At 40.6% G+C, this 18,390-nt stretch overlaps 1 protein-coding gene across 5 annotated transcripts in view; it reads left to right on the forward strand.

Moving 5' to 3' along the window:
* Positions 1-18,390, forward strand: part of SORCS1 (sortilin related VPS10 domain containing receptor 1) — a 552,802-nt gene that overhangs the window by 281,114 nt on the left and 253,298 nt on the right. For 4 of the 5 annotated variants that reach the window (XM_079901008.1, XM_079901005.1, XM_079901009.1 and 1 more), the window contains exon 3: positions 7,942-8,041. The exons of the other annotated variant lie outside the window; for it this stretch is intronic. In XM_079901008.1, coding sequence (XP_079757134.1) covers positions 7,942-8,041 — 100 coding nt within the window. The remainder of the gene's footprint in view (positions 1-7,941; positions 8,042-18,390) is intronic. 5 annotated transcript variants of the gene reach the window in all.

Consider the following 18,390-nt stretch of genomic DNA (forward strand, 5'->3'; position numbering starts at 1 on the left):
TGGGTAGACTAATGGAATCTGGTGACTGTGCTTTAAATGTGCAGAGGTTTGTTATAACATGGTAATAGAAATATCAGTTGCACTGACAAGTTAAAAAAATCCGTCAGTGAATGATAATGAAGTTATTTAAATGTCGACTCACTCGCAAACATTTTCCAAACCCTAAATTATTCTCACTGCTTTAACCTCATGCATCCTGAGTTACGCAGGAGCGGAGTCTGCGATGCAGCCAGTGAACCTTTGCCTTTGGAAGCTATTTTTATGCCTCCAAATGCACCAGGAACAATGGAGGTGGCTGCTCTTAATGATTTTAGGAAAGAAACAAAACACAGAAGCCGCAGCCCCTTGATTTAGAGGTAAAGGCTGTTCTGCTTTCAGGACATCTCATTTGAGCTGATTTCAGTGATGCCTTGATGCTTCCTGTCTCCAGGCTTCCCTCTACAGCCTGAGTCTTGGTTTTGTGACCTTGGCAATATGGCACGGTGTCTGGGAGAGAGTATCTCCCCTCTCTGGGGCCTGGAGGTGGAGAAGGAGGGGGTCAGGTTATTTGGATACTTTCTAAAGCCTTTTTGAAGAAGTAGCCTGGCTCATCCTTGGTTCAGAGAGTGTGTCCATCAGGCTTCATGTATTCATTCAGCCTCGGTATGCAGAAGGCACCTGTTATGTGCCAGCCTCATCCTGGAGACTAGGGACTTGGGGATGAGCAAAGATGTGTGCCGTCCTTATGGTACTTAGAGTAGTAAGGAAAGAGGCGCCAGGCAGAGGTTTCTCCATTAAAAAGTAGAGGAGCATAGAACACGCTCCCTGCCCTAGTCCGGCTTCATCCTGCACAGCTGATTGTATCTGCACACGGCAGGGACTGCAGTGGTTTTTGCCAGACTAAGTGAGCCTCTTAATTTTGCATTAGCAGAAATCCAGTGGGCCACACAAGAAGAGCAAACATCTGTGAAGTCAGCCACTCAGCCAAAAACAATTGGGTTTCACAAGTGTCTGGGGGACTCTTCTGAGAGCTAGGAAGACAGCTGTGCACAAAACAGACATCTTTCCTACTCTCATGGAGCTTACATTCTGGTGGAAGATGACAGATAATAAAAAAAAAACTAAAAATCTATCAGAGGGGGGTAAATACTATGAAAATAAAAGAGGCTAAGGAGGTGCAGTGCGCTGGGAGAGTGAGGGGGGGGGTCACTATTTCATACAGCACAAATGGTGTCCAGAAAGAACTGAGGGGCCATCTGTCAGGGTATCTGGGGAAAGAGCTTTCTAGATACAGAGAATAACAAGGCTGGAGTTGGCAGGGGTAGGCAGGAGAGGGGCAAAGGAGAGGGATTGAGGAATGCGCATCTCAGAATTATATCGCAAACCTATTAGATATAAAAGTAAATGTGACTTTTCTATAGCAAGTCTGGAGTTTGTTATGGAGACCAGTACACTGACTGCTTGGTTACTCAGATAGTGAGCTCCTGAGCCCAGTTCTGTTCGACTTCAAGTCGTTGCTCGTGCTGTTAGGCTGTGACGTCCTGGTAATCTTCATGAGCCATCATCTAATCATGAACAGTTTGACCCACTCACTCTGTGCATATTTCTTGGCTCCCAGGAGCCAAGGTGGACCAGATCAAAGACATACTTTCTTTACCTCGTACATCATTGTGAGAGTTTCTGGTTATGCTTTTCTGTTTTTTTTTTTTTTAATTTATTTATTTTATTTATTTTTGGCTGTGTTGGGTCTTCGTTGCTGCGCGCGGGCTTTCTCTAGTTGCGGCGAGCGGGGGCTACTCTTTGTTGCGGTGCACGGGCTTCTCATTGCTGTGGCTTCTCTTGCTGCAGAGCACTGGCCCTAGGCACACGGGCTTCAGTAGTTGTGGCACGTGGGTCAGTAGTTGTGGCTCATGGGCTCTAGAGCACAGGCTCAGTAGTTGTGGCGCACGGGCTTAGTTGCTCTGTGGCATGTGGGATCTTCCCGGACCAGGGCTTGAACCCTGGTCCCCTGCATTGGCAGGCAGATTCTCAACCACTGCGCCACTGGGGAAGCCCTGGTTATGCTTTTCTTAATATCGATTCTCCCTGGCAGGGCCTCTGTATTTTTACTAAGTATGAAGAGAAGCGAAGTTTTGGCCTATACCACAAGGGACTTCTAATGATTTCAGTTCATATTCCTTTTACTAAGAAATACAAAGCTAGATTTTGTAAGTGTATTTCCTTTTCCTCTTGTAACTTTGGAGAGAGCCAGTGCAGCATGGGGTTAAGGGTACAGCACAGAATGAGGGCTGTACCTCCAAGTTCTGTGGCCTTAGTTAAGCAGCTTACTTAGACATCTGAGCCTTCCTTATCTGTAGCATGTGACCATCAGTGTGCATCTCATGGGATTCTATATGAGCTGAAGAGCTTAGATCACATTGTAAGCACCCAATAAATGTTCATTTTTATTTTCTGTTAGGTTTCTTAAGCATAGCAGTCTCTTCAGCAATGGGATCCTGGCACAATTATTACAGAAGCAGAGTGCAAAATCTTTAGCTATCAAATTCCAGTTCTTACCCTTATCTTTCTGATCCAAGACCCACACAAAGGTACTAGCACATATCCTTTAAAATATGATACGTTAAATGTGGTTACATTTTAAAATGGTAATAGCTTGATGAAATAGTCTTATCTTCTAAGCAAACTAACTCTAACTCATTTTCAGTGATTCAGATTTTCCTTGAGGGTTCATGTGATGGGTTTTAGTTAAGTGTTGGACAAAGAATATGAAAAATCAAGAAAAAAAGATGAGTGATAAAATGTACAACAAAAGCTATCATTTGTAGATTGTTTATTACATACCAGCTATTGTGCTCGGCACTTTTTATGGATTAATTTAGTTTACAAATGATTCTGTGCTTATTTATTATCTCATTTGATGTTATAAAATTATAGTAGAGGAAATCCAATCACACATTTTATTTCTGCCACTCCTTGTGGAAACTAGCCATGCCGTGTATTCATCCCTTCAACTGGGGGACTTTTTGTCTTTTCAAAGAGATCGTAAGTTCTTGGAAGGCAGGTGCCATGCCTTGAATATGGTTTCTCTGCCCCTTAGAGAAGCTCATCTTAGTTCTATGCATATAGTAAATACTTAAATAAAGACATCTTTGAAATGTTCTAAAAGTCACTATTTAAGATACATTCATAGAAAGGGTAGAATAAGGATTAAGGATCAAAAGGAAGAACCTGCAATCCTTGATTTAATCATTTGCTATTTATCAAGGCTGCTTATATTGTGTCTTAAATATGTCTGTGTATGATACATATATTTTAAGATTACTTCCCTTTATTGCCTTTACAACAGCAGTCACTGTGGTTAGCATAACTGGCATTTCTCTTTGCCGATTTGATTTGTTTTAAATATTTTTATTCTCCTTTTCTTATGAAACCAAGATCCATAATCTTTTTTTGGCTTTTTTGTTGTTATTGTTCTTCATATTGTTTCCCAAAGTATGTTGTTCAGAACACTAATCTCATTAGATATCTCTCAAGAATGGATCCTATAATCTAATGTGCTTTGAAAATGCTGCATGCAGTAGGCATGTAAGAGGTTCACAGTGTATATTAGAATAATAAAATTTAGGCATGTATGTAAGAATAATAAAATTTCTAAGTTCTGAAGTGAAGAAACATTGCATTTTGCCTTAACAAGTGTTTCCTAACATTTTTTGATCTTAGGTCACACTCCTCTCCCCCATATCTAGAAATGATACTTAAAATATTTAACAGCTAGTGCACTGGCTCAACAGCCAGCCTGCTGCTCAACTGTCTGTCTTTCTCCTGCTCTTTTGGAGCCCACATACCTAGGAGACTGAATTTCCCGCATTTGACCATGCAGGCATAACTAGAAGCATGTGTTAGCTGTGCAGGGGAGTTTGCAGATGGGCACTGGGAATTGCCTCCCAGGGTGCAGTGCCTCCTCCAAGGTCACTGTCTCCTCCACTGGGGCTCAGGCTGACTGGAGTAGGCAGTGGCCATTCAGAACAGGTGCTGGAGCAAGTTTCTTGGGGACCTCTGCTGTGCCAGCCCTCAATCTTTCGGTTGCTGGGACTGTGAGTTCTCCCAGAAGAGACCATGGTGGTGAAGCTGGTGGAAGTAGCTATTCTGTGAACTCGGTGCAGTAACTGTTTGCCAACTGGTTTGCCAATATTGAGTATTTTCACTCCTGTGTCATTGTACCAGTGTATCCCAGCTGTCTGTTAGTTTTACCTATGATACTTGTCAACACTCTAATTCTAGTTCTGTGGGACAACCATGGAGAATTGCCAGTCTATGCCATTTGGGGTGTGTCGAAATACATCATTTTTTTTTCTTCTTTCTATCTATCAATTATTATAATACCATAATGCTTAAACATTTAGTTCTGCTGGAATTGAGAATTAACAAATTTCGATTCACTTTTTGAGCTTTGGAAAATCAAGGGGCAAAAAATGGCACAGAAAGTAATGGAAGATACCTGAAGTATCTGGATTGGTGACGTTATAACAAGAGAAAAATGCCCAATAACATATTGTAAGCTATCTGAAAAAGTTGTTAATGTAAATCTGAAATAGTCACTCCATTATCATCTTGTCACATTGGGATTTCAGTTAAATACACACACACACACACACACACACACACACACACACACAGACACACAGGGTTTGCCCTTGTAGTATGTTTTTTGTTTGTTTGTTTTTTTGTGGTACGCGGGCCTCTCACTGTTGTGGCCTTTCCCGTTCCCTCTCACTGTTGTGGCCTTTCCCGTTTTTTGTGGTACGAGGGCCTCTCACTGTTGTGGCCTTTCTCACTGTTGTGGCACAGGCTCCGGAAGCCAGGCTCAGCGGCCATGGCTCACGGGCCCAGCCGCTCCGCGGCACGTGGGATCTTCCCGGACCAGGGCACGAACCCGTGTCCCCCACATCGGCAGGCGGACTCTCAACCACTGCGCCACCAGGGAAGCCCTGTAGTATGTTTTTTGAATGTAAAAATATTCATTGAGTAGCTCAGAGATCAAGTTGATAGAAATTATAAGAAACTAATTATCATGCTTTTATAGACTGATTCCTACCTCTCTGGCCTCCTTTCCATTATCCCACTAGAAAAATTGAACCGTTCTCTCATCTCCAACATAGTCCTATTGATTTCCACCTATCACTAGGCAAAATTTATTAATGTAGAGGTATTTGTACATTTCATCCTCCTCTCATCACTGCCCCCCATAAATTTTGAATCTGGGTTTTTTGTCCTTGAACTTGTGAGTATTGTTCAGAATACTAAATAGAAAAAGTTATCCAATAAAAGGAGTTAGAGAAAGACTAGTGAAATTTTGGAGACAAGCAAGTCTTAATAAGAAGAGAAAGTAGACCCAGTAAGGCCAGGGTAAGAGTGGGGAAAAAATAGTCAAACACCAAGATTAGACTGAGTAAGGGAAGAAGTCTCAGATATTTCTTAGAAAGTAGAAGGGATTTTCACATCAAGATGAGTTTGAGGAGAAAAAAGTAAATATGGAAGGAGAATTTAAAGAAGTTTGTTGTGGTTCATGGATAAGATCTTCTGTGAAGAGTTTGGGATTATTCTTCAAATATTCTTGGCTATCAAGCCAGCGTTTGTTCAGTTCGGCTAGAGCACAGACTGGTCCTGAGGAAATCCAGTTATGTATTTGGATTACACAAGGTACTTCTAGTTTTTGATGCCCTGACTACAGCTGGCCCTTGAACAGCACAGGTTTGAACTGTGTGCATCCACTAATACATGGATATCTTTCAGTAGTAAATACTGTAGTACTACACAGTCTGTGGTTGTTTGAATCCTTGAATGCAGAACCACAGATGCGGAGAAACCACATATATATATATATATATATATATATATATATATATATAGGGCTGACTGTAAGTTATAGGCTGATTTTTGACTACAGGAATATTTAGTTGGTGCCCCTAACTCCCCTGTTGTTCAAGGGTCAACTCTACATCCCTTTTCTAAAGCCCTACCGATTTTCCATTTTCAAGGTCCATAGTCCTTCCAAGAAACTTTTCATATCACTCCAATCTTCAGTGATTTGGAGTATAATCTAAATTTTATAACGTACTGACTATTTATATTTATTTACTTATAATTTATATATATAATATATATTATAATAATATAATGTCATTTATAATATTTATGTATTTTATATATATATGTATATATAAATTTTTAGGGTAAAGAGATCCCTGGGTCCCCAGCCACAATAATTCTTAATTCCTTAATTCCAGGAACTTACATTTTATAGCTTTCTGTCTCCAGTGCCTGGTCCAGAGTAGGCTCTTAATATATGGTGTTGAGGTTGTTAACAGAAAATTCTTCTATTTAGTCTTTATGGTCTATGGGAATATGCAACTTCTATCAATATCAGAAATAAATTAAAATAATTACATTTTTGTGGTTTTCTAATTAAACCAACTTTATTTTCTGAGTCTTGTTAATTTTTATCTCTTTCATTACACATAACACATTACAACTTTTTTTCTGCCTCTCAAAGCTGTTAGATTCTTGGGACTTCCCTGGTGGCACAATGGTTAAGAATCCACCTGTCAACGCAGGGGACACGAGTTTGAGCCCTGGTCTGGGAAGATTCCACATGCCGCAGAGCAACTAAGCCCATGCACCACAACTGCTGAGCCTGTGCTCTAGAGCCCGCGAGCCACAACTTCTGAAGCCCATGCGCCTAGAGCGCACGCTCTGCAACAAGAGAAGCCACTGCAATGAGAAGCCCGCGTACCACAACGAAGAGTAGCCCCTGCTCGCTGCAACTAGAGAAAGCCCACGTGCAGCAACAAAGACCCATGCAGCCAAAAATAAATAAATAAAATAAAATAAAATAAAAAGCTGTTAGATTCTTGAGAGTAGGGGCATGTGTTGTATCCTGCTACATAGCACAGGTCCTGGTCCATTTTAGAGGCTCTACAAATGTAAAGGAATGAATGAATGAATTTTCATTGGGAATCTCCTATATGTATAAAGAAGGCTGACAAGAGATTTTATATGTTTCCTTTAAATTAAAAAACAAAAAACAAACAGAGCTATGGTATAATGTACACAACACAGGGCTTAGGGCCATGATACCTAGAGTCAAATTCTAACTGGCTTTGAATAGGTCACTTAAGTTCTCTGAACCACTTTCTTCAAATACAGATAATATTTCCTACTGTACATGGTTGCAGTGTTGATCTAATAAGATGTACAATTCTGAAATATGTAATAGACTTACATAGAAGAGGTGATTAAGGCCTATTTATTCAGTCTGAATTAATAAGTTACTGACCAGCATCAAGAAGAGAGGAGAGAATCTCCAAAAAAGATAGAGTCAGTACCAAGAAGTGATATTCTCCCAACTCCAGGTGGCTTAACGCTGGAAAAGGCCACCAACTAGAATTGTGAAATTTCACTTATTATCAAGACATTTTCTTATTCTTAAATAATAGGAAAAGACTGAATGACCTTTGGAGGGACTGACCCACCATATATTCTATGGCTCATGAGAGAAAACACAGCTTGTAGATAAATCAGGAGAACCTGCTTTTCCACTTGCCAAAGATTAAGCAGAAGTTTGGAAATGTCAAATCTAAGTAAAAGGTCTTTATTTCTTTGGTTAATTCAAGGGACACCCTCATTCTCAATCTTTGAAAATTAAACACTTTCTTTATGCAATGCACGTACCTTAAGGAGCAGTGAGAGATGGAGTTTTAATTTTTACCAATTCAATTTAAATGCAAATGTTAACCACTCACATGATGCTACTGTGTACGTAATTAAGCATCATTATGTACTACATGAATCATTTAGAAACCTCTGGAGAGCCATTCTACTATGTAAAACATACATTATACTGACAAGCAGACAAATGACGTATATACTTCTGTCCTCATGAATGCTCCTTTTGAATTATAGGTCAACCGATTACGGGACAACCTATGAGAAGCTGAATGATAAAGTTGGGTTGAAAACAATTTTAAGCTATCTCTACGTGTGTCCTACCAACAAGCGTAAGGTAAGAGATGTATATTCAGAATGCTATTTATTCATGATGTGACTTCTGTCTTGGCTGGCTAACCTCTCTAAACCACCTAAAAATCCAATACAGTTAAGCTTTAAGAGATATAAAGATGAGCTGATGGATGTTAAGGTGGTAAAATGTCTGACACATCATCATTTTCAGATCAGCAGCTGTGAATGTAGGAGGGAGATGGGGTAGGTATATCATTACCATTTCCAAGAGACAGCTACAGGGAATGTCTTGTTGAGTGGATGTTCAGACTCTTGTTAAGAGCTCTGACCAATCAGTGACGAGAATCAGAATGAGCCTTGACAAAACAGAAGAAGAGATGGGATTTTCATGTGATGTCCCCCTGTTTTCCCTTGACATGGAGTAAATAGATTGGCTAGAGTTGAAGTAAATGCATTGTCCTACAGCAGGTTGGAAGTTTCATTTCAAAAGTTTATTCAGCCTGCACACAAATGTCAGAATGGAGGCAATGCTGGGAAACCTTGGTGATCATCATACACCACATGCTAATTTTACAGATGAGAAAACTAAGGTTCAAAGAAAGGAAATGACCTGCCCCCATCACAGAGTTATGGGCACAGTTGGGACAAGATTCAGGTTTCTTGCTTGGCAGTCATACCGTTTCCACTGTATAATACTACTCTTATGAAGAGGGTTTATTTACTCTTCAGAGAAAGATGTTATTTTCTTAGGAAGAAAATGTCTGCTTTTAAAAGAGAAAGACCTATTTGTCTCAAGAGGAGAGTGGTGTTACATTCATTGTTTGGTTTTAAAAATTTGCACTATCCAATTCTGAATTCTGACATGTAATTTCTAAGTATTATGTGAGTTATATGAATAGAGATGAGTATCCATCAGGAAGCAGAAAAAGGTTTTTCATTCATGTGTCCTAAGCCATATTCTGTTATGATGGCAGCCCTGATACCTAGGTTCTCATTTCAGATCTGTCAGTGGGTACTGTTAGTGACCTTGGGTAGGTAGGTGCCGCATTTTGTCATCTGGACTGTGGAAGGTAGATTAGTACATCTCTAAACAGTCATCCTCAACTCTGGCTGTACATTCAGAGCACTAGGCTTCCCCACATACGCAAGCCTTAGCCCCACTCCTGTTGCTCTGGGTTAGGCCTCAGGGAACTGTATCTCGTGCAAGCTCCCCAGGTGCTTCTGGTACATATCTGGGATTAAGAACCACCTAGGTAGGGAGTAATGTTTCTTCTGGCTGTAAACATTTCAAGTTTTTATTTTGGAGCAGCATAATTTCCCATTGTGCATAGACTCTGGAGTCAGATGGCTTGAGTAAAAACCCAGCTAAGCCACTTAACAAGTATATACCTATGGTGATTTACTTAATCTCTCCAAGCACAGTGTCATCAAATTGAAAATGGGGATAATTATAGTACCTACCTCATGGGGAAAGCTGTAAGAATTATATGAACTAAGTCATGTCAGGTGTTTAGCACAGAATAGTTAAGGCTTAATCATGTTTTCTCTTCACTTTATTCTCCTTTTCTCATCTTCCTTCTCCTTCTTCATATAATTATTGGAAGTGAAAGTAGTGATCATCCTCTATAAGTAGCTGTGTTCAGTAGAACTTTCTACAATGATAGAAATGTTCCTCTAAGCTATCCAATACTATAGACACTAACCACTTGGGGCTATTATTTGAGGTATGGCTAGTGTGACTGAGGAACCAGATTTTACATTTCATTTCGTTTTAATTAATTTGAATGCAAGTAGCCACATGTGGCTGATGGCCACAGTATTGGACAGCACAGTTCAATAATGTCAACCTCACAAATTTAGAGATTTCCCTTGAACGCTCCTATCTTCCCCTTCCTGGCTGATGACCGGTCCATCATCAACAATTACATCTAAACAATTTTGATCTGCTGTATACAGTCCTAAATTAAGGAGCCGAATTTATATCCTTTATTTTTTATAATGAGATTGAGTTATGTTTGTTGGCTTTGAATTGATTCTGGTAACCCCTATTGATTTTTCCTCTAGTTCACATTTTTAGTACATGTCATTTAGCAATCAACAATCTGTAGGCAGTATAGGATACAGAAAGAAATAAGCCAGCTTTCTACCCTCAAAGATCCCGTATTCTAGTAGTAAATGCACTATGACTTTCTGTAGTTGAGAAGTCTCTGGCTCTGCTTCCACCTAGCAGGTTACTTTGGGTGAGCCATTTACATTTTCCTGTTTGTAAAGTGATACAGGCGAAAACAAAGGAATTTACAGCTGGAAGAGACTTAGAATTGTTCTCATCTAGGGACAGTCTCTGTTTTATTAATGCCATTAGAAAGGAATATGATTTTTAAAAATAGGATGTCAAATATTGAAGGTAGGCATAGGCTTTTCTGTAGCAGCAGAGCATGTGGGAGTGACCTGAAGACTACAACACTGTTAACAGGAGCAGGACCTGAAGAGTGGGATCTCAAGTCCAGATGTAGCTCCTAAGACTAGAAGGAAAGCTTAGATGTGATACAGAATGGAGCCCTGCCACTGAATCTATTTATGTTAATACATCAATATCAATCAAGCTGCATACTTAATCTGTAGTTACCTGCAGGGCTTTCAAAAAAGATATTTGGGGCTTCCCTGGTGGCGCAGTGGTTGAGAGGCCGCCTGCCGATGCAGGGACACGGGTTCGTGCCCTGGTCTGGGAAGATTCCACATGCCGCGGAGCGGCTGGGCCCGTGAGCCATGGCCGCTGCGCCTGCGTGTCCGGAGCCTGTGCTCCGCAACGGGAGAGGCCACAACAGTGAGAGGCCCGTGTACCGCAAAAAAAAAAAAAAAAAAAAAGAAAAGACATTTGGCCATGGGCATTTAGCTAAAATTAAGACTTGGCTGATCCTTTTTCCAGAGAAGAAGTAGCCATTGCCCGTGACTCTGAGAACAGCTTTCTCTCTGCAGGTCAACTTCCAGAAGCAGAGGCAGGCCTGAGCTGTTTAAATCACAATGTTTATGGGTGAACCTAGGAGGAGGGATCTTTTCCTCTACAGATAAATGAGGCCTTCAGGGTGACTTTCTGAGATGCTGATAGATTTAAGAAATATTGGAGGACGATGAAGGTCTTTACAATGTGCAAAAATCAATAAAGTTGACATAGCAGTATATTTGTGTTCAGTTTTTCTACTTATGAGGTGAATTTATCACCATGAAATATGGACTTTCCCCCACAAAGGGACATACTTGAACCAAAGAGATGGTACCTGCCCAACATTTTAAAGTGTGAATATATTTCTCCCAATCAATGAGAGTTTATGTTATAAAAAAAGAAGAAGAAGAAGAAAAGAAATATCAGGCTGTATTAATTATGCAGGACAAAGGCATTGAGGTTTGCTCTAATTCTCCTAGGACTTCTGCGTCCTCCAGTGAAAAGGCAGGCTCCTTGAAAGGGTTGTATTCATTCTTTTACGTCTCTGGGGTGCTGTCTAACAAGTTAACATCTTTTGTACCAGATACTTCTCTCTCCTCTTCACATCAGTGAGAGCAACTGGAATAAAACTGACAACGGAGTAACTGTCTTCCATTCCCAGAAACTTGTTTTGCCTTTGCGTTCTTCTGGCTATTTTTAGCTGCTTATGCGGACAAGCACAGTTCTTCAATCAATGTATCTTCAACAGCAGGCATCAGGCCCTGGCTTTGCAGGCAGCTTGTTAGGGGTATTACTGGGATCAGCAGCCGGGACGAAACAGGCCCTTATTTGCAGTTTAAATTGATGATCATTCATTGGCTATTTCTTTGCAAGCCTGCTGTAAATTACTGCAGCTTTCCTTGGATGTGTCTGTTACACTAAAAACTGTAATCTCATCATAGGTCAGTCTAGGAAATCTTGACTAAGAGACATAGAAATCGGGCTCCCAGGTATTATCCTAGCTCAAGCATCCTCTCTTTCGAAGGAACTCAGCACCTGGCCTCTGATAGATGAGGTAGGCTCAAAAGTACAAGGATGAGTGAGTCCTAGTGCCAGAGGAGAGGCAGGCTACCTATTCGTCACCATGCCTCCGAGGGAAAGTACTCCCCCACCCCCAGTTCATGATAAATCCCAAGTCTTGTTGGTTTCAGCAGTAGTTTATTGGCTTCCTACATATAATATTCTCTGAGAAAACATGACTTAACCTGCCGCAGAAATGAACATCTGGGTTGTAGATGGTGATGGGGATAGCTAATACAAATGTATCAAAGAGAAAAAAATCAATGCTGAAATTTCAGTCTTACTCTTAAATTCTCACTGAGTTTATTTGTTTTCTGCCTAAAAAAGAAAACTTCTTTATACTCAATGTGCGTCTATCCGCAGTACCTTTCCTATCGCCCCCAACCAACCTTAGCTATGCTCCCTTCATGCGGTATTGTATAACATCTTTAAGGATTACAGAATACAGAATCCCAAGTGGAATTCATTGGGTGAGAAAAGAAGAAAAAAAGTGTTTTTTTTTTAAAACTCAGAACAGCCAATTCATTTAGTTGTTATAACCTTGTACTGTCTGTACAGTGTGTTCCCAGCAAAGAAAAAACCTAGAGACTATTTGTTCTTTATATTTCCTGTGCCCCACCCACCCACCCCCACCCACCCCCGCATATCCCAGTTCTTTCTCCTTTCTGTGTCATCACCACTTAATTAATATCTTTCCTGCTGAGAGAGCCTTCCAAGACTTGTATCCTATAAATAGGACCCTGGTTCCTCAGAGCACATTGACCATTCTTGCCGGTCTCTTGGTACATGCCAACATTAGACACTGTTTACATTTTCTCCAGATGTTTAGGTTTTAATTACCGTACTGTATGTGGCACTTTCTAAATAAGTGTATGGTTACTGACTTCTTGCCTCTTTATATCCTGTGCATGCTTAATTCCTCTTGTCATTTGCTTGGGTGGTCTATATCATATACGTGACCTTTGGGGACAGGAAAGAGGTGTGGTTGATAGTGTCCTCCAACTTCTCTTAGGAAAAATGATGGAATCGTTGAATCAGAGCCTGAAAGATTTTGGAAATTTTAAGATTCTGCTTTTGCATTTAACAGACATGGAAACTGAGTCCCAAGAGTTTAGAGTCTTGCCTGAGGCAGCATGCAACTGGTGAATAAAAGAGCAAAGATCATTAGACCTTTAAAGCAGCGGTCCCCAACCTTTTTGGTACCAGGGACCGGTTTCTTGGAACACAATTTTTCCACGGAGTGGTGGGGGGTTGGGGGGGATGGGTCAGGCGGTAACGCGAGCGATGGGGCGCTATGGGGAGCGACAGATGAAGCTTCGCTTGCTCGACCGCCGCTCACCTCCTGCTGTGCGGCCTGGTTCCTGACAGGCCGCGGACCGGCACCGGTCCACCTGTTCCCGCCACCAATTCCATAAAATCGAATCAATTCCACTAATGAGATTTTCTCACTCCCCCTGACCTCCCAGGCATCTGCTTCTGTTTTCCTGCACTTCTCTCTTCTGATTATAGTTGTTTTTGACCCTGTATACTTGCCCCTTTAGAACGCAGGGTCCTGGATGGGATAAGTGCCTTGATTCACTCTGTTGTCTCTAACATGCGGAGCACAGGGTCTTGGGGTTCAGTCATGTCCAACACATGGCTGAGGATTTGTATTGAACTTAGGTTGGGTTTTGGACTCCTAGGCTGGAACTTGAAAAGAAAAATACAGTGTGAAACCAGCTGTGACATATTTATTTTCTCTAATAAAATTAATTATTTCAAGTGAATAAACAAGAACAGTTAAAAAAGAAAAGAAAAAAATCCCTGTAGGTTTTAGTAATTTCTAAGCCATATTGTATAATTTTATGTTTTCTAGCCAAGAAGAGCATGATTAATATTTAAAATGCCAGGACTCTGCATAGCACTCACTCAACATTATCCGGCGAGGCCGAGGGGAACGAGTGTATTGTATAATACATCAAAGGGGGTGCATGACATTTCCCTTAGCAGACAGGCAACACTTGCTCATTCTACCCTGACTCTTTTATCTGTCCCTTTGTATACAAGATCATGCGTTTGCCTCTAATCTTTTAAAAAATCATGTATGTTTCATTCATAAACACGTGCAATGCATGAACTTAGGGACAGAGTGGAAGTGGCATTTTCCAAACTTCAGTAGAAGTGACTTTTTTTGGCAACAAATGCTTGCTCGCCTGCACTTAACCTGAACAATGATGGCTAAAGGGAGAGATAATCTCCTTTGATCCTTCCTGGGTACAGCTGAGTGTTTGTACTTCTTTAGTCCATCACGCATTGTTCCGTTCTTTTTTTGAGTGTTCAAAAATCAGATCAAGGGCTTCCCTGGTGGCGCAGTGGTTCAGAGTCTGCCTGCCGATGCAGGGGACGCGAGTTCGTGCCCCGTTCCGGGAAGATCCCACATGCCGCGGAGCAGCTAGGCCCGTGAGCCATGGCCGCTGAGCCTGCGCGTCCGGAGCCTGTGCTCCGCAACGGGAGAGGCCACAGAGGTGAGAGGCCCGTGTACCGCAAAAAAAAAAAAAAAAATCCGATCAAATCCAAGAAAGCATGCCACATCTACATTTTTTTTTTCCTCTGGGTGATGCTCCAACAGTGATCCAAGCCCCCGAGTTTCAAACAAGCTACAGAATAATAAGTGCAAAGTTCTCTGTTTGAAACAGGGGCAGACTGCCAGGAGCAGTCCCCACGAACGAACTCCCTCATCACCCCAAGTTGGCCCCGGGGAGCCCTCTGGTAACTCCTGGGCTCCACAGAACACAGTTGTAAAAAAACAAAAATGAAAACACTGATCTAAGCCATTCTCCCTCTGTACATGGAACTACACTTGAAACAGCCATGTACTTTGTACTATTTTATATAAATCAAAGCACCTATGATAACATTCATAGATTAAAAAAGCTAATCAAACCACGGTCTTTTCAATTTTAGCACAGTATATTACAGAGTAGGTACGCAGTTGAGTTTTATTGACTCTTATCTGTGCCTCTCTAACACTAATGTTAAAAAAAGAAAAGAAAGGCAGATTCAGAATGTGCCTGATTTCTCAGAACTTATCAGGTTAACTAGTGATTCACTGTTGTATTTCATGCAGCTTTAAGTAGCACTAAGTATCATTTTATTGTTGTTAGAAAGAAGCTTCTTGCATAATTAACATCACATATTTGTTATTCCTCATTTTTAAGATGTTGTATCTATCACACATAATAAGCAACTGATACATTAAATATTAATCATGAATTGCTGAACTAAAAACAACTAAGTTATATCTGTATAAGGATCAAGTTTATATGATGTTGATGTTATAATTCAGAGTTTTATTAGCCACATTTATGTTAAAAAACATACAGGTAGCTAGCTAAATTTTAAACAGGTAGAATGGTGATATGATAAATATATCCACAGATCAACCTCTTCTAAGTTTAGATAATGCCTTCTAGTTGACTTCAGGTGGTATTTCTTTCCCAAAGGGGGAAAATAGAACTCTGTCTTTTGGTGTTACTCCTTTTTAACAAATGTAATTAATCAGGGTAGAGGTAGCCTGAATTAGTCTAGAAATATTATGAAGTAAGATTGATCTGAAAACTGCATGTTTCTTACACCACTGAGTGGGTCTCAGAAGGTAGGTTGCCTCTGTGAACAGAAGTTCTCAAAAATGAAAGGAAACCTGTATCAGAGGCTGATCATTCTACAAATATGCATAATAGACTATCTGCTTAACCTTCTTTGGGGAGATCTTTTATATTTAGTTATCTACCTCCTTATTCATTTATTTTTGTCTCATCATCTGTCCCTGTTAGAATTTGTTCTCTGAAGTTCTGGCTGACCTAATGTTAAATGCCCATCCATTACCCTTTTATGAAGGTCAGATGCATTATTTCAGGTTGTTTCCAAGTTATGCTCTGCTGTGGAAAGTGGTCAGAGGTCTTTTCAGCATTCTGGTCTGTTTGCTTCCAGCATACTCCCTGTGGCTTCTCAGAGGTTTCCATCATTCAGTGTTTGACACACTGTATCTAGAACATTTGTTTCTAGTGAATAGCCGTGCCTCTCTCTTGATGGATGGAGATGAATGCCCGCTGCTACAGGAAATGTGCCGTATTTACTAGGGCGGGAACGTTTCACTCCAATATATCAGATCTGCCCCAAGCTTTCTCCCAGTGCTGTCAGGAAAAACAGAGTTGATGTCCATGAATCTTTAATAAAATCACTTTTTTCTTCCCTGGAGAAATTAAGAGAATACCTCAGGAGAATAGCTGAATAGAAATTAAGAGAATAGCTCAGCCTCAGGCGCTAAATTGTTTCCATTTAAACATTCCTTTTTCTGACCTGACCTTCCCCTTGACCAAATCTTCTTTTGATGGTTTTTCCCTCTGTTCCTCTAGGCATCCACCTCCCATTGTACTGGGTTCCCAACTGATAACATGTTTCTCATTCCATAACCCTCCAAGTCAACTGCTTAAAATAAGTTTCGCAGGACAAAATACCATAGCTTGTAGGTACAAGATGGGCTTAGATCTTCATAGGTAAAAAGGCCCGTAGTATGGGATGTACAATTTGATGCCTGGGACAGAGCAGTTTCTTCTTCTTTGCCTGCTTGGGGCTGTGTGTGCTTGTTTGGGGACTAGAATACTAAGTGTCTCCACGATTGATGGCATCTGCCAACCAGGAAATGAGCACACCTGTAGTGGAAAAAAGGACTGTGCGATGAATCCAAAAAATACAGAATGGGGAAAAGTAAAACAGCCTGAGTACACAGTCTCTCACAGATAAGAGAAGAAAGGGTATAGGAGGAAAGACACAGATGTTAAGCTAAGAGGGATGATGGCAGAGATTAGTGCAAAGCATTTGAAGTAACAAAATGGTGATGAGAGAAAGCTAGTATAAAGCACAGTGAAGACATAAAGTTGAAGAAAAAGAAACAGTAAAATCATAAATATTTTCAGCAGTAGATTAAGGATCTCTTGAGATCTCTCAGAGAGAGGAGGGCTGGCTAACTCACCAGGAACTTATTAAGGCTTTCAGATGGAGTACCATTTACCTTTATCTCTCTGTTCTTCCTGAGTGCTTTCACAGGGGGAAAAGATGTCGATGGCTGTGGCCGAAATTGGTTTTGCCAGGAAGGAAGACACAATTATGACTCAGGTGTGGAGGAGTGGCAGGCCTAGATCCAGGCTCCCCAGTGGCAGGTTCAGATATCACTGCCGCTGCCTGTGCTTAATGAACTTCTGTCCTTTTAAAGCTGTCTCCCTTGGCTGCTCTCCGTGCCTCTATGGAACGGCCTCTTCTATTTATGTGTACATCCGGTAGTTTCTGCACTTGTCAGATGCACCAACTCAGCCTCTATTAGCAGTCATGGTGGAGCTACACTTTGTCATTTGAAGGTGGTCATTGTGAATTTTTGCCTGGTGGGGTCATTAGTCGTGGCATGGTTAATCTGATGGACCCTGGAGCCAGTCTGCCTGGCTTTCAATTCCAGCTAAGCCACATACTAGGCGTGTACGCTTAGACAAGGTTTTATGTGTTGGTTTGTTATTAACCTCTCCGCGATACAGTTTCCTCATCTCTAAAATAAAATATAACGATTGTGTCCGTATCAAGAAGTTGTGAAAAGAGTTATAACAAGCAGAGGAACGCTGCCTGACACACAGCAAGTATTCGATAAATGTTAGTCTCATTGTTACCATTTTTATCTGTTTCAACTTATATGGCCATGCCTTATGCTATCATTTGTCAACTCAACTGAAATTGTTAAATGCCTATGTTGTGCCAGGTCTTTTTTAAGGACTAGGAAGCAGAATAGAAATAGAAGACATTGTCTGCTCTTAAGGATCATACAGTCTGGCAGAGGAGATGAATATATAAACAGTCAACTACAAGTATAGAAGTTATATATCATAATAGCTATGTACATAGAACGCTATTTTGGGGGACTCAAGGAAGGCTTCACAGAGAAGCAGATATTTGTCAGAGGAGAAGGGAAAAAGCAGATGAAGAGTGTCTTTCAGTGTATATGTTGTGAGGAACCAGTGTTCACAGATCACAGTGCATACACAGCATTGACTGATTTGCAAATATTAAATAAATAAGCCGTGCCTATTTTGACTATTTGTGGCTACGTTAACATGCTAATTTCCATTTATACCTGACTATACTGACTAATCAAACCAAAATAAAAGTCCCCGTGACCCAACTGAATTATAATTCTAACACAGTTACATAAAGTTTTTCAATTATTATAAATTTTCCCTGTCTTTATAAAATGAATAAATAGGCAATGATGACATTATTAAAATTGAATTAATAAAACTAAATTTTACCTTACTATAAATGAGATACATTCAGCATTTATCTTAAGTAACTATTGGTCAGACAGAACTATT

This window comes from Stenella coeruleoalba (assembly GCF_951394435.1).
Source record: "Stenella coeruleoalba genome assembly, chromosome: 16".
Classification (NCBI taxonomy): domain Eukaryota; kingdom Metazoa; phylum Chordata; class Mammalia; order Artiodactyla; family Delphinidae; genus Stenella; species Stenella coeruleoalba.